At 42.3% G+C, this 24,392-nt stretch overlaps 1 protein-coding gene across 9 annotated transcripts in view; it reads right to left on the reverse strand.

Moving 5' to 3' along the window:
* Nucleotides 1-344: 344 nt before the first annotated feature.
* Nucleotides 345-24,392, reverse strand: part of TIAM1 (TIAM Rac1 associated GEF 1) — a 163,166-nt gene continuing 139,118 nt past the window's right edge. For 5 of the 9 annotated variants that reach the window (XM_015881158.2, XM_015881178.2, XM_015881149.2 and 2 more), the window contains 13 exons: nt 23,957-24,060; nt 16,005-16,184; nt 15,505-15,573; nt 15,074-15,199; nt 12,858-12,966; nt 10,579-10,758; nt 10,350-10,468; nt 8,506-8,614; nt 7,448-7,506; nt 6,380-6,482; nt 5,729-5,816; nt 4,739-4,911; nt 345-2,783 (listed from right to left, as the gene is read on the reverse strand). In XM_015881158.2, the coding sequence (XP_015736644.1) occupies nt 2,311-2,783; nt 4,739-4,911; nt 5,729-5,816; nt 6,380-6,482; nt 7,448-7,506; nt 8,506-8,614; nt 10,350-10,468; nt 10,579-10,758; nt 12,858-12,966; nt 15,074-15,199; nt 15,505-15,573; nt 16,005-16,184; nt 23,957-24,060 (1,892 nt within the window). In that variant the 3' untranslated portion in view covers nt 345-2,310. Of the gene's footprint in view, nt 4,177-4,738; nt 4,912-5,728; nt 5,817-6,379; nt 6,483-7,447; nt 7,507-8,505; nt 8,615-10,349; nt 10,469-10,578; nt 10,759-12,857; nt 12,967-15,073; nt 15,200-15,504; nt 15,574-16,004; nt 16,185-19,615; nt 20,265-23,956; nt 24,061-24,392 lie in introns of those variants that run through there. The other 4 variants (XM_015881205.2, XM_032448631.1, XM_032448628.1 and 1 more) reach the window with 4 other exon arrangements.

Raw genomic sequence — 24,392 nt, forward strand, 5'->3', positions numbered from 1 at the left:
AAAAGGGAGACCAACAAAACTTACCTGGCTTTCACTCACAGGCAAACTGAAGTTCTGCACCTGTGGTCAAGGGAGCAGTTCTTTACCCTACAGCCCACATTCCACTGAAAAGCAGAGATGAGGGCTCTGCTAAGAGCTGCAGCTGGAGGAACCCATTCCAAAGGGATATCTGCACGAGACCCAGAGCATGCAGTGTTAGAGGTGCAAACCTGACAAGTAAAGAGACTCCACAGGCTTCAAAGGCAAGGAGTGGGTCCCACAGCTTCAGCTGCTGTAGGACTTGCTTCCTACTTGCTTACACTGAGAAGGGTACCTGGCTCAGAGAACATGTACACATACCACTATTTCCACTGTTTTTTTCCAGTATTTTATTTCTGACAGGCATTTACAACGTTCCATTCATAGAACTAAAAACATAAAAATAGACCTTCTTTCAGCTTATAAAAGAAATATATAAGAACCTTTGACATAGACATGTCATGACATTATGTACAAGAACAACGGTACCTTCCCAGTACCAGCCTTCCAGTATTCCAGAACTGACTGTATTCCACTGGGTACAGCATAGGACAGCTAAAACCTCCACTTTTCTAGTATGCTGGGACACAACTGACAAGTCAATGATATAAAACAATGACGTGATCATACAAAGGGTATAGAAACCTTTCTAAAGCTTTTACGAAAAGAAAAGATAGCAAAAGGTTAAGAGAGAAAGCTTTCATAAGAACAAGTATAGTGCACCAGAAACCAGAAAGGGGTGGAGGAGAGGGGGATGTGCTAAGTGGGACACAAAGACAGCGATGGATTTCCGGGGGGAATAATTTTCCTTGTGTTTTAAAATATAGTCGGAGTGGATTTTATAAAATATAATCCTCAAGTTATTATAAAATCTCAGGTTTTCAAAGTACCGATTGATGTGTCAAACACCAATGGATACCAAAAACAAAAAAAAGAAAAAAAAAAGAAACTTCATATAATCTTTCCTTTTTGTGTGTGGTTTTGTTGTTTGTTTTTTTTTGTGTGTGTGTGTGTGTGTTTTTCCTCATAGGTGAAACTGAACTGGGAAAAGCCATATAAATCTTAAAAAAGAAAAAAGTGCTATTTGTGTTTTGCGTTTGGAAGTCCACTTAAAAACTATTTTAGTCACGTTCTTACCCTGTTTTAGATGCTAAAATAAAAGGCTTAAAATGTTGAAGAGGTTTAGAAATTGCTTAAATTCTATTGCAGTGGAAAAGCTTTTGTAAAGGAATGAAAATACATTGGTTTCACCCACAGGAAGAGAATGGATGAGGTCAGTTTTTTTGGCCATGAGTTCCCTGTCCCCTAAGCCCAAACTGCGTCAGAGAAAGCAGACCAAACGAATCATCGTGGTGCGAGACTGCACCACGGATGAGTTTGCTCCACTATAATTCAGTAATGTCATTTTATTCTTTGTATTATCTAACTAAACTCCAGCCTCAAACATATACAATAATCCTTTTCTTGAAGAAAGTTATATCTAAATAAGAGTTTCCAGTTCATATTTTAATATAAAACCCACCATTCCTAACCCTCTGCAAAAAGCTAGCCTCGTATCCTAGACATGGAGCTAAGCTAACACTGTAAAATTCTTATCCCTTTGTGCCCCTGCATCTCAGGTAAAATACAAAAAAATATCTCTTCAAGTGTTAAGTTTGGATCTCTTAAGAGAGTTTGGCATCTTTACAACATTATGCAAAACTAGAGCTTCCAACATTGACATTAAATTAGACCAGCCACAGACCAAGAGGACTTAACACAACAGAAATCCCAAACTTTTCCTCACACATCCCTAAAATACATGTATATTCTCTTACATTTAAAGAGGGAAAAGTAATAAGAATACTGCAACTGTACACGTTAAAAAGGCAGTTTCCTCATTCAGGAGATGAACCTATGGTTGAGTTTTTACAGCTATAAAACCCTTTCTTCGTTGTGCTATTGTATAAGCTAGTTTGCTGTACGTAGGTTAAGACATCCAGAATAATTTGTTTTCCAGTGATTATATTCTCCCCATACATAATTTCAGCCCCTGATTATGTTAGAATAAATAACATAGTGTGAAAGCCCTTGGTAACGTAAGACAGGACCTTAAGGTTATTCCGTTCCAAGTTTTGAGCGTTTTACAGTTGCCTAAAGTGTGGCCGCATGGCTTCAGACCAATTCAGCTGCCGTAATGGTGTGTGCAAGTGTGCAATCTATGGGGACTCACTCTCGGCGGTGTGCCGGGAGCGGGAGGGAGGGCGGGCAGGATGGGGAGACCTACGCATCTGGGCAGGGAAGGGGACCGGTTTAGAGCTCCGTGTTCAGTTTCCTGCTCGGGATGAAGTCTTCACGTCTGACCCAGATGACCTCCTCACCGTGGCCTTCCACGTCACCGTTGATGCCGGTCAAGGCTGCCTGCTTCTTCAGCTGGGTCATCCTGGAGGCGTGCGTGTCCATGGCTGGGCGTGAGCGGTCTCCGCGGCACGTGATGGAGGCTGCCTGCAGCCGCTCCCGAAGGTCTCGGTCGGCCACGGCACCCCTCATGGCCTCACAGTACTCATCGTCATCGCTGAGGATGTCCGTTTCCTTGATGTCCTCCTGCTCCTCATACTGAGCAAGGTCAAACTGTTCCTCTACCCAGCGGTCAGTGTCCCCACCGTGCGTGGGCTGCTGGGGCTCTTTTTCGGGGCTGCTTGTGAAGACGGCATCTGAGTCAATGGTAAACCTGTTTCGGGCCAGCCGCCGCCTCCTCCTCCCAAGAGACTTGCTTGGGGCTGACACTGTGCACACACAAAGATAAAACCCCAGAGGCTTTTTACACACGGTACAATTCTCTCTAAAAAGTTAGCCTTCCAAGGGCCTTTTATTTAACACCGCTAGGCACAAACCAGGTAGACTCCCAGGAATGACCTAGTCATTCCGCATCCTCCCTGTGGGCTTCACTCAGCTCCTCGGCACGAGTCTCTCTCCAGCTGAAAAAGGGGTTTCTGCTACTCAGATCCATGGCTGGGATAATGGCCCACAATTACTGTTCCTCCTAAGTGGTAGGCAGCCAGCCAGCACAAAGTGCATCTGTTCAACTCAGCTTCTTTCAAGAAGCACCCTGCTGTCAGTGCACAGCAAATCCCAGATACCCTTACATTTCAATATGGGAAATTGCTTTGTCTCGGGTACGAGCAACATTACAGGTTTCCAAACAGCTACCTCGGTACTGAAGGTGCTGGAATTGTTGCTTTATTTATAGCATGTTTTCTATCCAAGCTGTGCAGGCCTCTTTTCCACTTGTTCCCTGTTAGGGAAGAGGAGGAAAAAAAGCCAGAACAACAACCAAAAAAAACCCTTTCACAAGTTCCTTACTCAGCACCAGCTGGTCTACTAGCTTTTGCAAATGGCCCAACAGCAAATTCACATCTTCTGTGTTGGAACATCATCCTAAGAGGCTTGTGAGACAGAAAATCAGGGGATGAATCCTGCAGCATCCTAGTGCTTTATGTGCAGCACTCAGTTCCATTGCAAGCAGGTGAACTGTGAGGTTATAGTTTGTCTCTCCTCACTCAATAGCACCTTAGCACTTGCAGAAGGTATTCATTAAACTCTAGCAGCCTGGGGAGCCTGGGTTTCATTTTAATATCCCTGAGCCTCCACACATGCACAAAGGATAACAGCTCAGCAGTTGCAGATTTTAACTATAGCAAAAGGTCTGGACTTTGAAAGATTTTCATCTCAGCAGAATTCATCACGCAAATGCACTGACAAGCCAAAATAAAATAAGGTTTGGCATCAACACATCAGCCCCACAGGCTGACTGAAGGAGCACTGTTAAAACCATTGCAATTTGGCCTTCCCTTGAATCTTCTTGCTTATGACTTTGAGCGTCTGTGAAGCAGATGGCTAACATCACTTCAAGAGAGAAGTCATGCTGCTAAAAATGCTATTGGTCTGGCTTGCCCATTACAGAAGAGGAACAGAAAGCCTGATTGTCTACACTGCTGGATCTAACGAGCAGAAAAAAAAATAATAAAATAAAATAAAAAACAGACCAGAACAAAACACGTAGCGATGCCGTGTATTTTTCAGTTGGAAGTAAGTGTTTCTTCCCTCCATCATTTAGCGCTCTGAAAATGAAAACCTGCTTTTCCCTGGGATTTTCTCACTGCTTTTGCCTGAAGTCAACTGAAAAAGGAAAATCCACGGTTTAGGACAGACCATTACCATAAGAATACCAAGTGTATGCCTCTCAAAGTGCAAGAAATAGAAGCACATGCCTTTAGCCATAAAGCTGAAAAGGCTAAAATGGAGGGCATTGACAAGCTGTCTCTTCAAACCACATCCCTCACACAGAGGGATGTGCATTTTACTTTAAAAGTGCTTGGGTTAGTTCAAAAATTCTGTACATGCTTTTGTTTAAAAAAATATGCAGTGGGCTTCTGTTTTCTTCAGTTGAGACCCATTTCCAGATTAAAGTGCACAGCCAATTGGTATCGATAGGAATCCCTTTTCTCCCTTCCATGCCAGAAGGACCGCTCTGAAGCTAAGCCTCGAGTGCAAAGCAAGGTAAATAGAGGTAACTTAAGCCTCCAGAAGAGGTGAAGCATGGAAAAACAGCAGGTGTGGGTTGTTTTTTTTACATACACAAGAGAGAATGCCAACAGTAATGTGCAAGTATCAGACACCACCACATCCTACAATGGTGCTGGGGTTACTGGGATCTTGAAAGTCTGTAGCCCTACAGTACCTGCCCTGTTCATGGCTGGCCTTGCACCCTTTAGAGCACACAATCTTTTTCCACCAAAAGGAACATATTGCTGGGACGAGGGCAAACTTTCGGTTTTAAGAAGCTGCCTTCTGTGCTTATCCCGCAGAATCGAATGCACTGCCTTCAGAAAGTCCTTCCTGTGTTCCGGTGAACTGAAAGAGAGGACAGAATACAAGAGGCAGAGTTACCTCTTGCAACTGCTAAGAGCTCACTGTAAATGAGATAATTAATAACTGGTACTGTAATTTAAAACCGCATACAGCCTGCCATACATTTCCCCCCAAGAAAACTCAATTTAAAACAGTATTTTCAAGACAAAGCCATATCTACAGTCATTGCAACCGATACCAAAGAAAAAATATACATTGTTTATTAACAGATCATGTTGCCATACACTCCTTTTCCTCCAAAACCAACCACACATTTTGCTTTGTCTGATAAACATCAAACTGACCTGGAGTGACTAATTAAATCTCAGTTTGTAGCCTGCAATCACACACCAAGAAGTCCTGCAGATCTGTACTGTTTAGTAGTGGGACCTGGCTTGATATCAGCTCTGTTGGACCCTGGCAAGTTTGCAAGTTCTCTTAAGTCTAAAGCACAGCAGGGCAACCACCACAACAAAGACAGACAAAATTCATCTACGGAAAGACTAATGCCCTAAGGACAGTAGTAGGAAGTTGTTGGCATGAAAGGTACCAGCTGAACAAGATATGTTAGCAGCTACCTGACACAAAGACCCGGGAGTTTAATTGGTTGTAAAACTGTGAAAGGAAAAGTGTAATAAGGTCATTCCTATGAAAGCATGAGGTTGATCAAATATATGCCTTTATCCTAGGCAGAGTTTCATAAAGGTTCTAATATGCTCTCCCTACTTTCCCCCCCAGGCTGACTGCCTTAGATGAATGATACAGCCAAGCTGGGATCCAGGGATGCAGCTGCCATAGGAAGATTCAGAAATACACTCACCTACAGCAAAGGTGAAACGTTCTTTCTGGCCTGCCTTCAGACTCAGATTTAACGTGGACAATCTCACATACAGAATTGGTCTCTGCATCTAAAACAAAAGCAAACAGCACTTCATACAACAGGCTCTCATGCTTAAATTCAGTTAGAATATTTACTCCTTAACCCTGAAAAATTGTTAAAGGTTGCATGGGACAACAAATCATGTGTTGAAAATAATATTAATTCATGAAAAGCAGTAGCAGGCAAGTGGCTAATGAAACAACAGACACATAAATTGGCCGAACTCTGTTAAAGTTTCATATGCACTCACTCAGTTCTATGAAAGTAAGAGAAAATAGTGGCTTTTCAGGTTCTCTATATATTCCAGCACTGCCATACCTTAGGTGTGTAACTTCTGCAGACAGCTAAGTTATACGTTCCTTCCATTTCTACTAATATAGCGGGAGCACATATTACAAAAATGCCAAAGCCTTAAATAACAACCTTCACTGCCATTTGTCATCCTACAGCAAAAGGAATTCACTAGCTCTGTTGTTTCACAGAAAATACAGAATTGGAGCTTTTGCACTATGGACAAACACCGGTTAGTCAATGAATGTCCCCAAAACAAAAATTAAAAGGATTACCAGATTCTTGCAACTGGAACATTACCTGCACTTGCCAATGCTCGAACCTGCAGTGCTTCCAAAGGTATCATGTGACGAAAGCGGAACGGATCCCATTCTTCATAAATTGAAGCTCTATGTGATCCTCCCTGGGACAATTTCAAAACACCATTAAGAAATGAGATACCTTGGGATATTCAGATATCACAGTTGTCACTGATATGCACTGAAAATGTCCAGCTAGAGACTTGTTGCAGTTCTTTTTTCTCTACATCATCTTAGTAACTACAGACACTGAAACGCCAATATATAAAAGTCTTGTTAAACTCTAGACAAAAGCAACCATTAGATCAATGAATTCTTGTCAATGCCTTTAAAAATCATTTAAGACTAATCCTACACTTACACTTCCCATTGCACATACACTCATGAACCCACACTGATCATGCTTTAGTCACTCCAAAGTCATTCTGTGTCCAGATAATTTAGAAGACAAGCATTTCAGATCACACTTTTGGTTTATGCTGTATAGGGGAATCAAAGTGTTTCCTATAATATTATAAAATATGTTCCCTGTTGCAATAACTCATGTGTTCACTGTGAAGTATAGACTTAAATTCTAATTCTAAATCCAGAAGGATCTGCTGACACATAGTGCTGGCACACCTTATTTGCCAAGAGCAGACAGCATTTGCTCAGGGGTATTTAAAATGACCAAAAACTAACAGCCGGGAGTGAAGCAAAGGCATTGTGTTTCACTAAGAAAGTTGACAGGTCTCCTATTTGATTCGTATACACCAATTGAAGAGCCAAACACAAAAGACACACTCAGGGTGCTACCTTGCTCCATGAAAGTCCACTCCACTGCATGGATGTGGTAAGCAACATGAAGAGCCCAGCAGAGAGTAAAGGGTAAGTGAAACAAATATTTGCAAAGCACTGGCTTCAGGCTGAATAGGAAGCCACTTGGAATTCCTCAAATCCTTGTTTGCTTGGTGATAAACAAAGATCCCATATGCAAAAGCACGCACGAGCAGCACAGCTTTATGGAAAGCAAATCTAGATTACTGAATGTAATGAACGCAGTGGCACATAAATGGTCCACACAACTTACAAGCTTCTTCTTCTGTTTGGAACCATCCTTGTACACAAGGACCACAGCAGTTTTGAACACTGGAGAAGAAAGTTAAAAAAAAAAACAAAAGCCATGTAGTAAATAAGGTTGGGAATAGGTCTCCTATATGCCCAAGCACACAGATATTTCAGCTCTTCAGACAGCCCTTAACTGAGTCAAGGAGGCATGAGTCATCCTACCAAAAAGGCTAAGCTCAACAGCTTTTAGCACACCAGCACATATTACTACATGGACACTTCATTTTGAACATTTTATTCCATCAGTTTAAAGCTGTTGGGAGTACTTAAAGTTGCTGCACATTCCCAGCAGCTTTCATAAGGCTACTCAGCTTCAAGGTATGACCAGGTTTCCCAGTTTACAGCAAAGCAGCCTATTTTTATATGCTCTTCAGAGCAAAGATGAAAGGTTCTCCATTCATAAGCTGTTTGGTATAAAACAAAAATAAAATCAAAATCAATGGCTTTCTAACCTGCATAGCTTTCTGAAAACAGCAACATAAATAACCATTGCTTATGAAGAAGTTCAGGAACAAACAAAGCCTAACAAGTACTGCTTAGCTTGACTTAACTCTGAAAATAACTACATGACTTGCCAATATAAACGCTCCAGTATCATGCTTCAATGCAGTGGAAAGACCTTGAAATCTACGCCAACAGAATCTTCAACATCTCGTTGAACCAAGCCTTAACCTCATCCAACAGGATGTGAAGCAGTTACTTAGCATATATATCAGTCTATCAAAGTGTATCTCTTCAGATGCAAATACCCTTCTGCATAGTTCACAATATATAGCCTGGAATATGGGTTTAAAAATCTCTTGCACTATTATAGCAATCACCTCCCATTTTTAATTTTTTTTTTTACCAGATTTAGATGATCACAGAATAGAATTTGACCATTACAGCAGAGAGACAAGTATAGCTTTAAGATCCAGGCAATGTCACAGAAAACAATGTTCAACTACCTTCAACAGATAGCTGGTAAGGAACATGATACAGTTTCTCACACATCTGAAATAAAATTACTAGGATACAAACCAAATGCTGCCAGCTCAGGTTCCTTCTTCCATTTCCCTAGTGAAGCAGGAGGATTAAGCCATATCACTGTGTTATGTAAGAGCAAATCCCCCATGGAAAGGTCTGCAACCTGTCAATCACAAACACAAGCACAAAGAAAGTGTATTTCAGTCCAAAACTTTCCTGGGGTTAATTCTAAAACAAACAAACAAACAAAATACAAGTACATTTTTGGAATAAGTTATTTAATCAGATGACTGCAAGTGTGTGCAAACAGCCTGACAGATGGCAATAGATGCGGGTAAATCTTTAATTGGAGGGCATAAATAAGGAGAAGTCAGACTCAGCCTGGCTCTCAAAGTTCTGTAGGAGGTGAGGGCTGGCAAAATGACAAAAACATAAACTCTTCCCCTTGTGTTTTTGTTTGCTCCTCTGCCACCCTTCTTCTTACCAGCTTCGTGGAATGCTGTTTGAACATCTAAGCACACTCCCTCACACACACGCAGTTTGGGGTAAAGTTCAAAGATAGCACCAGGTGAAGTAGGCACAGCAACTTCCCCCGCAGATTTGCCATGGTTTGTGATTTCCCCCAAACATTCACTCGTGAAAATCACATTGATGATAATGGACTAATAATAGAGTTCTTAATGACTGTTGGGATATGCATGCTAATGCACTGCAGCAACCAGATCTTTTTGACTTCTCCCAAAGTGATAATTCAAGGGCAACCTCCAGTCTTGGGGCCATCTTACACCATTCCTCCACCCTTCTCTCAGTGAAGTTTGGCTTTTGTAAAAGGATATCATAGATAACATGAGCAAAACAACCTGAGCTCTCCCTGATAACAAGAGCAACACTAACATATGCTTGTTGTCTCCCAGATTAACACCAAGCCACAGCTGTTCTGTCAACAGAAGTTCTGATCCATTCTCCCAATTCCTCTTTGCCAGCATCAGCACAGCTTTGCCAAGGGCACCTGTTCTTTGCTCTCTCCCACCTCATGCTTCTCCCCACTGCTGCTATACAAGTTGCTCACCCAAAACTTTCCCAGGACCATTCAATACCAAAACACTTGTGTCCTGTATTTGCACAGTGGCTCTTAGGCTTGATCTTCATCCCAGTGGTTGGCAAAACCCTACTACCATTCCTTCTTATGGTCATGTCTCTCTAGCATTCACCAATACCACAGCTCACACTAGCTCCCAGCTTCAGCAAGTCTCCAACTTTTCCTCAAGTCTTTCCTGACCTTGCCCATTCCTTCACACTATTCTCCTTCATGGCACTGCTGGACTGCACGCCTACATTCTACTCAGTAAATGGGCGATCCAGGTCTCAGTCTGAAATTTCAGCACATCTCCCACAGGTGCACCCGAGACCAAGCACATTCAATCTTCAGGTGTATCAGAAAGCACTGCAAAATCTGGACTGAAGTCCAGGACTCTCATATATCAAGCCCACTAATACACTTTCTGAAGCAGAAATAGCAGCTTCTCATACACTGGATCTGATTTTGATCTCTTTGAAGTAATTAAAGAGATAAATATAAACTTGCCTCAGGACATCCATTTACTCAAACTGGTGGGATGAGACTGTGTTGAGAGAGGAAAGTCAAGATACGGACATTTACATGTTGAACTGGGATTTTGACCCAAGCACAACCTTTAAGGTGAATTAACACACTTCTTTACAGTGGTCCTACTCACTGAACAGTACACAGAGAAACAGTTTTTTTAATTGGATTTACCTCTTTGCACAGGAACTACTTCAATGACACAGAAGGAAAGAGAACTATTTGGTAAAATTTAACACTCACTACAGGCACCAAAATAACAGCCTACTTATTTTATTCAAATATTGTTTGTTACCTCTTTTTTCTCTCCTGTTTGTTCTGCTATGAGTTGGTCAAACACTGCCCCATATTCTTCATGGATTTTTTGCATTTCATTAATATGGCTGGCAACTTTGTTCATTGTTTTTATGGCCACTATAGAAGAGACAGAGAAGGGGGAAAGAGATGAAAATTATTTTTAAACCCTTGAGTGGAAGAGCAGGAGAAGGTTAAATAGGGAAGAAGAATGTAGGTTAGCTCCGTACCATCAAGGTGATAATGTTCTTCACTGTCAACATCAGTCAGAGCAAAGAGCTCCTTCAGCAGGAGAGGGTATTTCAGTATCCTCTGGATGGGTTTGATGAGGTAAGACTCCAGCGTGGAGGAGTGCTGCCGTCTGGGATTCTGAGCATCCAGAAATGCCTTGAAAGCAGTGTCTGTCTTGGCTAAAAGATTAAAATGAAGCAATTGGATGAATCAAAAATCGTAACAGCTGTCCCAGGGAAGTGACTTTTTGAGTGTTAATTTATTTGTAAACATTTTGCAAGAAACTGCGAATTTATCAGATGGTAAGCTCCAGTGTTACTGGAATTATGCATTTCAGGTTTTGTTATATTGTCACTTTGCCACAGAGAAGCTATTTATGAGTTAGTATCAAGCTACCCACTGTACCAAGACTGGATACACTGTACCCGGTGTGTATTCACTGTACACCGCATTTCTGGACCTGCAACTATTTTAGAGCAACATAACCCCTTTTAAGCACTTGTTTCCTTTAAAAAAAGGCTCAAATCAGGAATTGGTAAGAAGTCACAGTGATTCCAGTCTGACAGGCAAACCCACAATATCGGCAAGTATGGTTATTTTTTCATCTCTTTATACCTTAAGGTGCATAAATAGACAATAAAATAGAATGATAAATAAACCAAGAATAATAAGGAGGCAGGAAGCAGTACATTTATACACCACATTTTGAGAGCGCAGGCAGACCAGGCACCTGATCACTATCATCTCTTTTACCTTACAGCTACTGAATTTATAGACATACCATTTTGACTGTTCCTTCTTCTACTAGAACATAAGCACAGAGCGCGATGCATAGATAAAATGACATTTTTAGGCATACAATTTATTCAGTGCAGAAATAATCCCCACAAATGCTTTTATGAGAGCCATGATCCCTGCTGAGGTTGGGTGTTTTGTTGGTTGGTTGACTGTAGTCTGGTTTTATTTCTCCTTCCTCCCTCAGACAGATTTCCATAAAGCAACTTCAGTGTCAAATCCAAAAGCCACCTGCACCCCTCAGCTGAGGACACCAGTTTATACTTGAAATACACTCCCAGGCCTTTTAAGAGATTTATTTATATCTGGAATCAAATTTGAAGTTCTGTTTGTGTCTTAATTCAAACACAACCATTTTTCGTTCATAAACACAGTCAGCAATGAAAAACCAACAAAACAAAACAAACAGAACTACCCACTCTATGCTCTCAGCAGTAAGGTCAAACAGACTGCAAAAGAAAGCATGAATGTGATAAGCAACAAGTCATTTATTCATGCATTCCACCGAGCTGCCAACTGTTTTTTGCAGCAAGGCTAATGAGAGTTCACTGCACAACAGAAACTAACCAAGCAAACAGCCCACATAAGCTTTGTATTGACAGACATCCAGGTCGTCTTTAAAAACAAGAGCTTCCTTCTTAATGGCATTGCTCCTACAATTGGAACCATCCGTTTATTTAACATCTCAGCCAGAAATTAATTGCATTAAGCGCTGATAACTCTAAGAGATTAATGCTTTCACGAAACAAAAACATCCCTCCAAGTCAAGGAGGCCCATGACTGCCTACATGCCAGACCATCGTTCATTTGTCTCCACCTCAGGAAGCCAAACTCTGATAGGAATTTATACATGGAAACCTCTCAGACAAATTGGATTGAAAACAAGAGGAGGAAGAGAGGGTAGAGAAAGCACAGTGAAGTTAAAATATTTAGACAGCTTCCAAAAAACAGTCCTAGCAGCTGTCAGCATTCAACCACATTTGCTGGAGCTTTAATGGAATTGTCGTGAGCATGGATTCACTGCACACCCTCTAAAAGAAACCACAGAGGTCATCACCTGTGTACTGTTCCAAAGTACACAGTGATCCATTAGTACAAGCCTAGTGATGGAGACTTTTTACTCCCTGTATGAGTGAGAGGAAATCTGATGTGTTGGAGAAGTGGAGGAAAAACCGCATGTGAGGTTAACTGCCTCTTGTAATGAGCTACTTGGGTATGACAACATCAGCGGTGGTCCACAAACATCCATGGCACAGAACTCTCTGCAAGCCTGTCAGGCCATATGGGCTGTCTTCCCAGTCACTGTAAGAACTCACAGAGAGCAACCATGCACACAAGTCCCCAGGTCTCCATCACAAATCTCTGCATGGACTGATGTGCAGTAGCCACATTTCATCACCCACATAGGCACAAGTGACAGCCCAGACCAGTGCATCACTCCAACATCTCTCTCTGGTCTGTTTGTCCAGCACAAAGCTCCTACCTTTCACCAGTACTTTTGGGACTTTTGTGTGGCTGGCACAGAAGGCACTGTACAGCTTGAAACGGTCGGCGTAGTAAAGGAAGGATCCACCCAAGGAAAACAGCACTTTCTAGGATTGAAAAAGAAAAGCATGTGAAGACCAGTTAGTTATTTTCCCTCATGGAACGTCACCTAAAGTCAAGCAAGCTAGAAGACAAAGGGCTTTCATGGAGGGTTGTACAAAAGCACTGCTTTTCTAAATGCTGCCTTAAGTATCAATTGTGGTTCCCAACTGGGAGCCTCCATCAGCAGAGAAACGTCAGAGCAACAATACAGAGATGCCTTGCAAGGCGGGTGGGAGGAGTGAGAATGGGGTTTTCCTCCCCGACCTTACGATGGGGTAGAAGCACAGGGGAAAAAAAGAAATGCAGGAGTGGAATGGAGGGTTTTCATTTAGCTTTCAGATGACAGATACCACATTTTTAGACAGTTTTCAGACCACATAACAGAAAACAGGATCAGCCTTGTTGCTGAAATCCAGCCTGGATGCAGGCTACATGCTTAACATCATTAGTTGCTTTCCCAGTCAGGCTGGTCTGCAGACACCATTGACTTAGGAGGAACTAGCTTCACAGCTCCAGACCTATATTTAAATGCCTGAGCTTAAAATGTTCTTGTGGCCAGACACCATAGGAGGGACTGGGTGTATCCAAATTTGCAATGGATCAGACACTGAGGAACTGCAAGCAGGAACTGCCCAAAAAAAAACGAGATCCCTACTCTGCTGAAAGTTAGTGTTATGGTACAAATATAATACAGATGTTTATGTCACAATCAAGCCTTTGCTCCACCACCCACCAAGGAACAACAGCGTGGGGTGGAAGGAGATGAGACAACATATAGGCAGTTTGCCTACAGTCAGCAGAAGAAAGCAAACTGCAGAACTGAAACCAAGTCCAGACATCCCATTTTGCCACTGCTTTCAGACCATGCCTATAGGGCAGAAGTGAAAAACAAATTTGAGGTAGAAATAATCTTACTCAGAACAGAATTGTCTCCATGAGGAGGACTCTTCCTAATTTCTCTCCTTAAGCTAAAAACAGTGATTAAACTTTTTTTTTAGTGGGAAAGCCTGTGTGTTTGCATTCTCCATTAAAGGCATATTTTCAACAAAGCAAAAGTTAGGTTAGCAGCTTTCATGACTGATGCTGATTTTTAATGAATACCTGACAGCAAGAAACAGAGAAACACACACAAAGACAACTTCTTTCAGCAGTTCTCCCACGGCTGTAAGTTAGTCAAAGTGTAGTCCCAGCAGAATTATTATTATTCACCACAACATTCCGTCCTCTACGAAGGTGAGCTGTCTAAGCATGAAAAAGTTCCCCAAAGACAAAACACTGTTTGAGCTACTTGCCAGAAATCTAGTACATCACGGACTACAGAAAATGCCAAACTATTTCTGCATTTTCCTAATCCTTTTTTCATTTTTTTAATGAAATATATATGGCCTTAGTTTACACTTCTAACTTTCATGCACAAGTGTCAATACTTGGAAGCAGTTGCTGAATAGTTATGCTATTCTCAAAAAGCCTAACTGCAGAACTCAATTTATATTCTGTACCATAGCCCCTGTGGGCTTCTGAGCTGCTATATTAGACTTGTCAGAACAAAGATCTTATGTAATATTCCATTTCTAGTTTTTCTTTACAGCTTGAGATAAGAAATCTGACAGAAGAGCAAGAATAGTATCTCTAAACACATGGTGTTACATACTGCTAGTGCTCTGTACAGCTAAATGTAACACGAAGCAAAGTAGTAGCAGGATGGTCTTCCAACAACCTCAGTATTAGCTAGCAACCAATCTCAAGTATAAGTAGATGCTGGTTTTCACAAGAAGCATGACAGTAAGTAAAACAAATACAATAAAGAGTGTTAGAGGACTACTAAGGTGTATTTCATCTCTTATTATAACATTAAAGTATGAGCCTACTCTGAATGTACATAGAATCATAGAATGGCCTGGGTTGAAAAGGTCTACAGTGATCATCCAGTTTCAACCCCCTATTATGTGCAGGGTCACCAACCACCAGACCAGGCTGCCCTGAGCCACATCCAGCCTGGCCTTGAATGCCTGCAGGGATGGGGCATCCACAGTCTCCTTGGGCAACCTGTTCCAGTGCATCACAACCCTCTGACTGAAAATCTTCCTCCTACATAACAGATAATGAGTTTACCTTAAATTGCTCAACTTTTTCAAGCTTTTCCAGGTCTGGAACCAGCCTCACTCCATCTTCAAGAGTTTTCAGGAACTCTACCTGGAATGCTACCATTTCAGTCAGATTCCCAAAGAGAACATCCAGCTAATAAGAGGGGAAAAAAAAGGAACATGCTGAAAATACCACTGTTAAGAGCACTTTGCAACTAAATCATGTCTTTTAGAACTTTAGCAATTTTCAGTCCGGTTGTATAATCAGAGTGACATGCAGGATAAAAAACACAAACCACCCATCATTGTACCTTTACACTCTGCTCAATGAGCTATTTGAAAAGAAAAGGAATTCAAAATTTCTAACAGAGCTCACTGAGAAGAGGAAATTTAGGGGTGTGGAGGGGTGCATGTATGTAAGCTAACTAACAAAAAAAGGATAAGCACCAGTTAACATACCTCATCTGGTGTGAGGAACGTTTCCTTTTGTAGAGGCTTCAGGTATCTCTCCATCAGACAGTTTAGGTCCTAAAAATTCAGAAAAAGATTCCCATGTTGGTTCCTTGAACTCTCTGAATATTTATTGAAGTGGCTAAGATCACTGCTTTCCTAGTGTATGGATTTTTCCTCCCCACACATAAGACGAGTCAGATTTCACTGAATCTATGACTGTGTAAGAAGAGACACTTACACAGGTTCACTAAGAAAATCAATACAAGATTTCACAGACCACTGTTCCTCTGCATTTCAGTCAAGTAAAGAAATTCCAAAGATTCTCATTATCAGTTTTGAATGTCTACTTATTTCAGAGGTTTGTTTAAACTACTATTCTAGTGACAGGTTGTAGAATGCAGTAAGAGGTGCATGCACAAAATAGGACTTAAAGTAGAGAAGCAGATAAAAAGGCTTTCCAAAAGAAGAACCATTAGCGGGTGAGACAACATATCAGAATTCCCTACTTTGACGTAGGTGCGCTCTGTTTCCAGAAGTTCGCAGATGACCTTTCGCAGTTTGTCTGCATCTGTGAGTTGTCTCATGGTGGCCAGTTGGGGTCCTGTGAATTCCTGAGGATGAGCACTTGAGTCAGAAGGGTTCATTTCATGAAGACTGCGACAGAAAGCAGCGACCTGCTCTGTACTCTTTAAAAACAAGAAAGAGGAAAGGCCAGTGGTAATAACTGAGGCCAGGAGTTACACAAATAAAGGAGTTGAGAAGCCTTTGCAGTTATGAAGTTGCAGTCACCAAAGTCCAGAAGTACAGACATTATTTCATATATATATCTACCCTCTCTTTCAGTGTCTAAGGGTTGTAAATAGTTGTACAATTCAAGTTATCTAAAGTGTTGTCTGGTAACCTTCTCAGTTTCAGATAAACATGAACTTTAACAGGCTTGTCTAGCATTTACAAATGAAACAAACAAAAGGGCCCGAGAAGTGGGAACTCAAAATGATAGTGCCATCAAAACACCCAAGTCCTTTGCGAGTTCTCTAATCTAGTTTGCAACATGCCAGTAAATGGCTGAGTCAATACAGCCAGAGAGACAACATGGCGATAGAAGCCCTTAGAGATGTTTTACAAGGGGAAGAGTGATCAAAACCTCAGGCTTCAAAGCTTTCTGGAAAGTAACTGAGTTTTTGTTCTGGGTCTGGAAACACACCTATAGGGTATATTTCCTCCTTATGCATCAGGTTTTTCAGAGCCGCTACATCTCACTGGTTTCTTTAATGTTTAATTATGTCTCTATAAAAGGAGAATTATCCTCCCTTCACCTCCTCTCCTTAGATCGCCTGTTTGCATCTTTCATTTCACTGCAAAGTTTGGACCAGGTACAGTCTCCGGTGTCAATGACGACAGTCCCAGGCTTCTAGGATTGCCAGTACAGCAGCACACCCTATCTCCTTCCATCCCCGAGACCCGCTGAGGGCACAGGAGGGAAAACAGCTTCTTTACCTGATCACACCTCTCTAACCTTCTGTGTTTAATCTTAAACCAGATTTAGAGACTTCCCAGCACTACCTCTACATTCCTAAAGTCCAGGCTGAAATGACTTAGGCCAAATTATCCTGTTCAAACAGAAAACATGCGAGGAAAGGGGAGAGAAAAAGAAAGAAAAAAAAAAGCACACCATCACCTCACAGTTTGGAGACAGAGCCCTGTCCACTGGGAGATCACTCCCACCAGCCAGAACCAACAGCAGCATCAGGAGCCAGAACTACCTAAACCACCCCACACCTTTGTGATGACTCAGTGCCAAAAAATCTCTGCATTTCTTAAGCTGCATCTCTTGCTCACACATCACTGGCAAGACTAGTAGGCCATGAAGCTCAAGAAGAATAGTAACCATTTTAGACCTCTAAGATCACCCAGTCCAACCATCAGCCCACCCCCACCATGCCCACTGCCCACGTCCCTCAGTGCCACATCCACACGGCTCTTGAACACCTCCAGGGACGGTGACTGCACCACCTCCCTGGGCAGCCTGTGCCACTGCAGCACTGCTCTTGCTGAGAAGAAATTCCTAATATCCAATCATCAAACACTTTCCCTGAAGGTGTCTTATAGCTGTAAATGCTCACCTAAGTGACTCACTGCAAGGCATCTCAGTAAAGATGCTTGTTATGCAAATGATAATTCTCATCAGGACACAACTGTAAGCAATTAGCTAATGGTAGTTGACAGTCTATATAAAAATGCATCTTGGACATGGTTGCTCACAGGGAAAATATTCATCTTCAGTATGAGTTTCAAGCTCAGATCAGGCAGAAAGAGAATGGTTAAAAAAAATAATTAAAAAGAAAAAAAGCAGTGAGTCAAGCCAGTTCATTTCTAACTAATTTAGCTTCTGGTAACAGAACATGTCAGTGACTGTCAGATTTATTAGTCAGTGTTATTCCATTTATTTCTCTCTATGCTTGCCAGACTCATAAGTACAAAGCAAGCCTAAACCTTTAGGTTAAGTTTGCAATACGTTTCAATACACACCATCTTGATCTCAAGAGCTTCAAATCTAAAAAGTGCAGCAGGTTAAAGCCTGGCTTCTGTGGCAGCAAGAAAAAGCAACAGCTCAGTTACCTGCTCTTCTAAAAAGGGACAAAGGACTGACAGTTAGCAGTGGTGAATGAAAGCCTGCAAAGACCCAGAATAGGCCAGGTTTTCCTCAGAAATCCTTGAAAAAATAATTTGAGGAAGTCACACCCACTGGCATTTTTTTTTAAGAGTCAAGTGTGCAACTAAAAATAGTTACAGTATGTAGAACATGCTATAGAATCAAACTCCACAAAACCCAAAGTGTTTTCAGCAGTTTGAGTGTGACAGCCTGCAGACAGCTCACTGTTCTGTGCATTCGCTTGCATTAAGCTGCAGGAAAAGATGGGTCACCCAGAAAAAGAGAGTGTAAATCCACTTAAGACTATGAAACACCAGCAGAACACTAACAAGTGGCTGAGAACTGGATAACTGTCATACTGGCACAGATTCTGACCTGGAGGGAGCGCTCACACCTATGGGTCAAAAAGGAAGTCCAGAGACTTGTAGAAGCCTTGTCTCCACATGTGCAGGCTCTGTAAAATGCTTGCTGACTTCACCCAGAGCCTGATCCAGCCGGCAGCAGCTCTGACTTCTGCCCTGCCACTTCCACGCCTCGCATCGTTTGCTCATTTCCACTCCACAAGAATCATTCATTTTGTACTCCCCAGGCAGACAGAAAGTCTCTAGCACGTTTATCTTCACAAAACTGCCCGCTTGCTTGTTCACTGAACAAACTGTTCCATTTCAGAACACAATCCTTTCTACCTCATGTTTAAAAATCAACTGCTAGACAGAAAGCAGGTGCATGTTGGACCCAGAGATGTTCATAACACAGCTGTTAGCTTAAAACTCTCAACCAGTACAAACAAAAACACCTCTGTCCCCATTTTCCTGGAGAAAACTGACAGGACAGGGAAGGCCTGGAACAGAAACAGATCCTTTTGTCTACCTACACCAGCTCTGTTTGCCAGCTGCTACTGAACAGCGTCTCCAGAATAAGTGCAATTACTTTAGGCACAATCCTGCCAGCAGTCCCATCCAGCAACCTTGACATGAGCTGGACTTCTTGCATAGCAGGGCTGCAAGGCGAGGCTTGCTTTGCCAGTGTATTAACCCCTCCCCTGCAGGGCATGCAGCAGAAGAGCTAAGCTCACAACCTTCTGATGCAGGAGGGGCAAGTACTTAACTCACTGAGCATAACAGTGCCCACAGACTGGAGGTTTGGCTGCCTGCCCTAGAGTTGTGGAAGTGGACTGCAATCTCCTCTTGTGCTCACCTCATAGAGCGCACATCAAACTGCATGCAACACCCCTGCTCTGCACCACACAACAAACTTGAAGCAATACTGATCTCCCAAACAAAACTCAGGCAAACTGCACTCTCTCATGTACAGGCAGAACCATTAATGACACTGCACAATAACAAAACACCTCTGCAGGGTATACACATAACAGCTCAACCTCAAATCTATAACCTTACAATTAAAACAGCATGGAAATTTGTCTAGCTGCTAATTCCTTAGACTAGCAGTAGATTTGCTCACCAAATACAGCATGCGGTACAGAGAGTCTCCAGATCCCACAGTGCTTTCGTTCTTGAGTTTACGGTTAACTCTCCGCAGAGCCGACATCGCCAGGAAGGCAGTGCTGGCAGCACTGTCACTCCGTGCTTCCAGCCTCAGCTGTGAGAAAAATCCCGGCTCTCCACATATTCAGCTGATCCAAAACGCTCTCCCACTCCAGAGAGATATCCTCACTTGAGACACGCAGAAGATGGCCACGCTTTAACAAGAAGGGGCAGTGACCGTATTTAGCCAGGCAGAGCCTTTCCTCGTGTGCTGTTTGCCGTGGGCCTCATTCACTCACCACATCAGCTGGAATTAAGGGCAGCCCAGGAGTCGCAGCTGAAGATGTAATGCTGCTTTTCATGGAAACATGTAGAGGATAATTTCAGCAGAAAGGCTGAAATGCAGCAAAGGGGAGGTGAAGGCAGCCCTGGAATATAAATGTCTCTTGCCTGTGGCGGAGCATGAGCCAATTGGCTACGAACTGCACTGCCTAAGAATATTAAACATCTGAAGGGACACAGGCAGAGAATTAAAGGAACTTTAAAAAGCCAGTTATGCTGCTGGCAAACCTACCCCTCAAATCCCCATTTTAATCCTTTCACATCTATTGCAGCACACTGAAGGCTTTGTGATTTAATAATTCTTGTCCTCAACAATTTTGCAAGAGACAACGACCTATTTTCATTGAAAAAATATAAGAAGTATGAACATGTACACACACACTCACAGGCATCACAGCACACTCCCCAAAGCACAAGTGCTGCAGGGTAATTAGCACCAGTTTGAAGAGGCAGATGCCTTAAATTAAAAACAAGGAGAAAAGGACGTCCTGCAATATTAGAACTGATCACCAGTTCATTTAGTTTTGCTTTTCAAACATCCCTATTAATTTCAGAGGACTGTTATAGGAAAAAAAAATGCACACAAAGACTCATCTTGTGATGTTCCATAACACGTCTTAGCTTTTGGCGACCTGCTGCATTAAGTGCTTAACACATATACCCAGTTCTCAAGGCACCTCCTTAAAACCTTAATTTATTCTACAGTATTTAAAGGGCCAAAATAGGTCACCGCAGAGGCAACTGTTTAAGACTTAATTATTGTGCTCTGAAAGGTTTCCAGTATTCTGCTGACTGATAGAGAAGAATCACCTAGTTTCCACACAAAGCCTGAAACTTCAGTTCACATGGTGAATGAAAACAAGTCTGAAGAGGTGGCTTTCCTCCCCCTGCTATTCCTTCCCTGCTCTCTCACCTCTAGCACTGGCTCCCATACAAAACTGAGAGAGTAGGAAAGTAAGGAGTGCACCCTAAGGAAGAAGCAACCCGGAGCACAATTCAGGCCACTGTTGGCTGTATCCCTTAAAGGGATGCTCGCTGGTGTTTACAAAGATTAAAACCCAAGAGGGCAGGCTGATAAATAGAAGACGTCATGAAATTGGATAGGCAGCAAGCTCAGAGAACAATGGCCATCCCATACCACTGCACTGTAAATGCCTCAAAATACTACAAACCTATTTCCAAGGTAAGTTATCAGAAACAGCTTTACTGTCATTTTATAATAGCTCATTTGAGGATAACAAAAGAATTAAATTCCATGTTACTGGGTCTGTAGGATACAGAGCAAACAGGATTTTCAGAAAAGGGAGGAATCCTTAAAGCTATGGGTACACTCTCCAAATCCGCCGCCAACAGCTTGGAGGCTTTTGCAGATTATGAAACAAATACACCTGTACGTAGCAAACACACACCCACGTGCACACATGCCAGGCTGGGGGAAGGGAAAGAGACAGCTGGAAGGGAGGAGGAGGAGATGAGCCACATTCAGGTACCCCCTGTGTTACTCATCCATGTATCACCAACATGGTAAAGCAAACAGTAAGGCAGGAGGGACCCAAGCACAGATTTTGGTAGGATTTCACATCGCTTACCTTCATAAAAAGTCTACCTAGCATGTGCTACAAGATCACATGAAGGACAGCCGCAGCACTGTGTTCCTCTCCTTTTCCCATGAATTATTAACTCCCATCTAGAATCACTCTGCTAGCTGGCAAGCTGGAAAATTTCCTTGGAAGAGCCAGCAGCTCTCCTCCTCAGCAGCACTTTACAGGCACCAGCAGACCACCGTGGAGCGTGGATGTTTGCAGGATTAAGCCTTGTCTCAGAATCGTGCTATTGCAAGGCACGAAGCAACCCAAGCACTATTTTAGGATCCTTAGTTGCTAATGCTGCATCTGTGCTAAAGGATGGGGAACTGAGCATTTAGCTGGGAGGCTCCAGTGTAGCTCAACTGGATTTCCTCTACCGTCAAGGGGCGAATGGATAAGAGCACTCCTGCTCTGCTTTTGCCAAGATGGGCAGTACATAAAGGATCACAAAGTCTCTCTGTCACTCCGCCATCTGAGGGAGCCTAGAAGCCGTGGTGGCAAAGGTGATACAAGGAGCGTGCCCCTCCCGGCGACAGGAATGCAGCGTTTCACTTCCCATGTACAAAAATAACCTGCATAAAACACCACTGAGGACACCAGCTTAATCTTCTGCTCTGTAATCCTATGACCATGGGAACGGTCAGCAATGTACGGAAAGGAAAACACCTTTGCTGTTACCCTCACGGTACCAGTCAGGTGCTGATTTTCCATGGAGGAAAACACTCCGCAGATTCCTCACAGCCCAAGCAGATCAGCTTTTCCAAGCACACAGAGAGTAAAAAGATTAGGAAAACCCGCCCATGGATTTAACCATTTTTTGGTTGGTTATTAGTTTTATTATTTCCTCCTACCTACAGCACGTAAATAACACAAGACATATTTCTTATTTTTAAAAGAAAACACACGCTGATGTGAAGTTAACACTTCATTTCCAGAAGGATGGATTTCCCTCTCATTGGAAGCTCAGGCTTGTTAGAGTCACGAGTTACTCTTCCATTATATGAATATTAAGTATTAGAGCTGTTAGCACACATTTCTCAGTTTAACTAAATCTGCCGACCCACAGAGCTAATCATGTAATCCCTACGTCTCGCTTCAGGCAATTACAGCTTTGAAGATCCAGAAAGCAAAATGCAAAATGGAGTCCCACAGCCTGGCCCAGCTCAGAAACAGAAAGCAACACAAAACACAGCAAAAACACTTATTCCGCAAGTAACTGTGTGCTATGTATGCTCGGTGTTCTTCCACAGCTTCAGTGCTAAACAGATGAGACTCTTCATAGCACACGTGAAATTCCCACACACTTACAGTTAAAAATAGAGAAGTATCACCAAACACTTCACTTACTTGAGAAGAAATTCTTTGTACTTACAAGAAAAAGTTCTGCAGCAAAACCTGGAAGCGAAATGTTAAGAATAACCTCCTTCTCCGCCTGCGAACTCTACATGTATTTCATGCAGAAGAATGTTTTCTGTTATCTGACTTCCACTGTCTGGCTATCAAAGCCACAGAACTACAGGCTGGAGTGACATAAGAGAACAGGAAACCAGAGGCCAGGGTCTTTTCCTTTTCCTACAGTAAGCCAGTAGCACAGAACTGGGACCAATTTAGGACTCTTTGTAATACACTGTAGCTAAAACAAGAGCTAAGAATAATCACTGTACAGACTGAGTAAGATCTCATACTCTTTAGATCATTAGTTCTGCTGAAAATTAGCTATAAAATCTCACCATCACTTACTCATAATATACCTAAAAACAATCAGTGCCTTTAAAATAATCTCACTCAATTCTGCCTCAAAAACCACTAATCATCACAGATAACATTGTGTGAAGCTCCCTAACACCAGCCTAAAGCAAACTACCAACTGCTGTGAAACCCACTCCCTAATACGCAGCAATTAGTAATCCATTTGCACAACCTCTTAGCTGTAATTGGAGAGTTATGCTTCAATTTAAGGTAGATTGGTTATAATTAGTCTGCATTTAAAAACTAGCACGTGCACTACGCTACTGATTTAAGGAAATACTGTTTAACTTACAATCCTCCTGTGCCTAGAAATCAAGAAAGAATAAGAAATCATAATAGTCCACCTGATCTTCTGGTCCAGCTCTGTTGAAGATGATAAACCAGCTCTTTTAAAAACACTGTCATGAGATTGTAACTATCCACCCCCAGAAAAAGGGTCCAAGTCTTGTTCAAGAGATGATGAAGTGCCATAATGAAAGCAGTAACCCATTACATTCAGTATCATCCAGAAAGACCTCAAAAGTAAGATAAACATTTTCCCAGTAAAGACGTTCTTGTTATGTGTAGCTGTGAAGTCAGCACATCAGCCGTGAGCATGCTGTGCTTTCACTCTTAGGTATGTGAAAATGAAAACTTCTCACCTTGCTCGTCTTATCGGCCTCATCGGATGACTCCAAGTCTTGAGCTTCTGCCTCCTCTGGTGCTGTCTCAACAGAGCTGTCCGGGTCGCCACAAAGTGAGTGCCCTGATGAAATTGAGATGTGTGTCAAAAGCCAAACATAATGTCCAAAAAATTTAACGAGTTGTGTGCAACAGATACAGATCTCCCACAGACAGCCCGGCCTCAACCTGCATGCAAGTAAACGCTAATTGATGTTATGCCAGAGGCACTCACTGACCTGAAAGACTACCTTGGTTTACAAAAGGGACCACATTCAACCACAGGTAAAAAGACCAAACAGGTTATGGCCAGACACACTAGTTGGAAACTAAAAAGGCTGATTCAGAGATAAGGCTAAAATGCCACACTGAAATTCTTGCAATTATTATTAAATCCTTTGCTGGCAAGCAATTATC

This window comes from Coturnix japonica, chromosome 1 (genome assembly GCF_001577835.2).
Source record: "Coturnix japonica isolate 7356 chromosome 1, Coturnix japonica 2.1, whole genome shotgun sequence".
Classification (NCBI taxonomy): domain Eukaryota; kingdom Metazoa; phylum Chordata; class Aves; order Galliformes; family Phasianidae; genus Coturnix; species Coturnix japonica.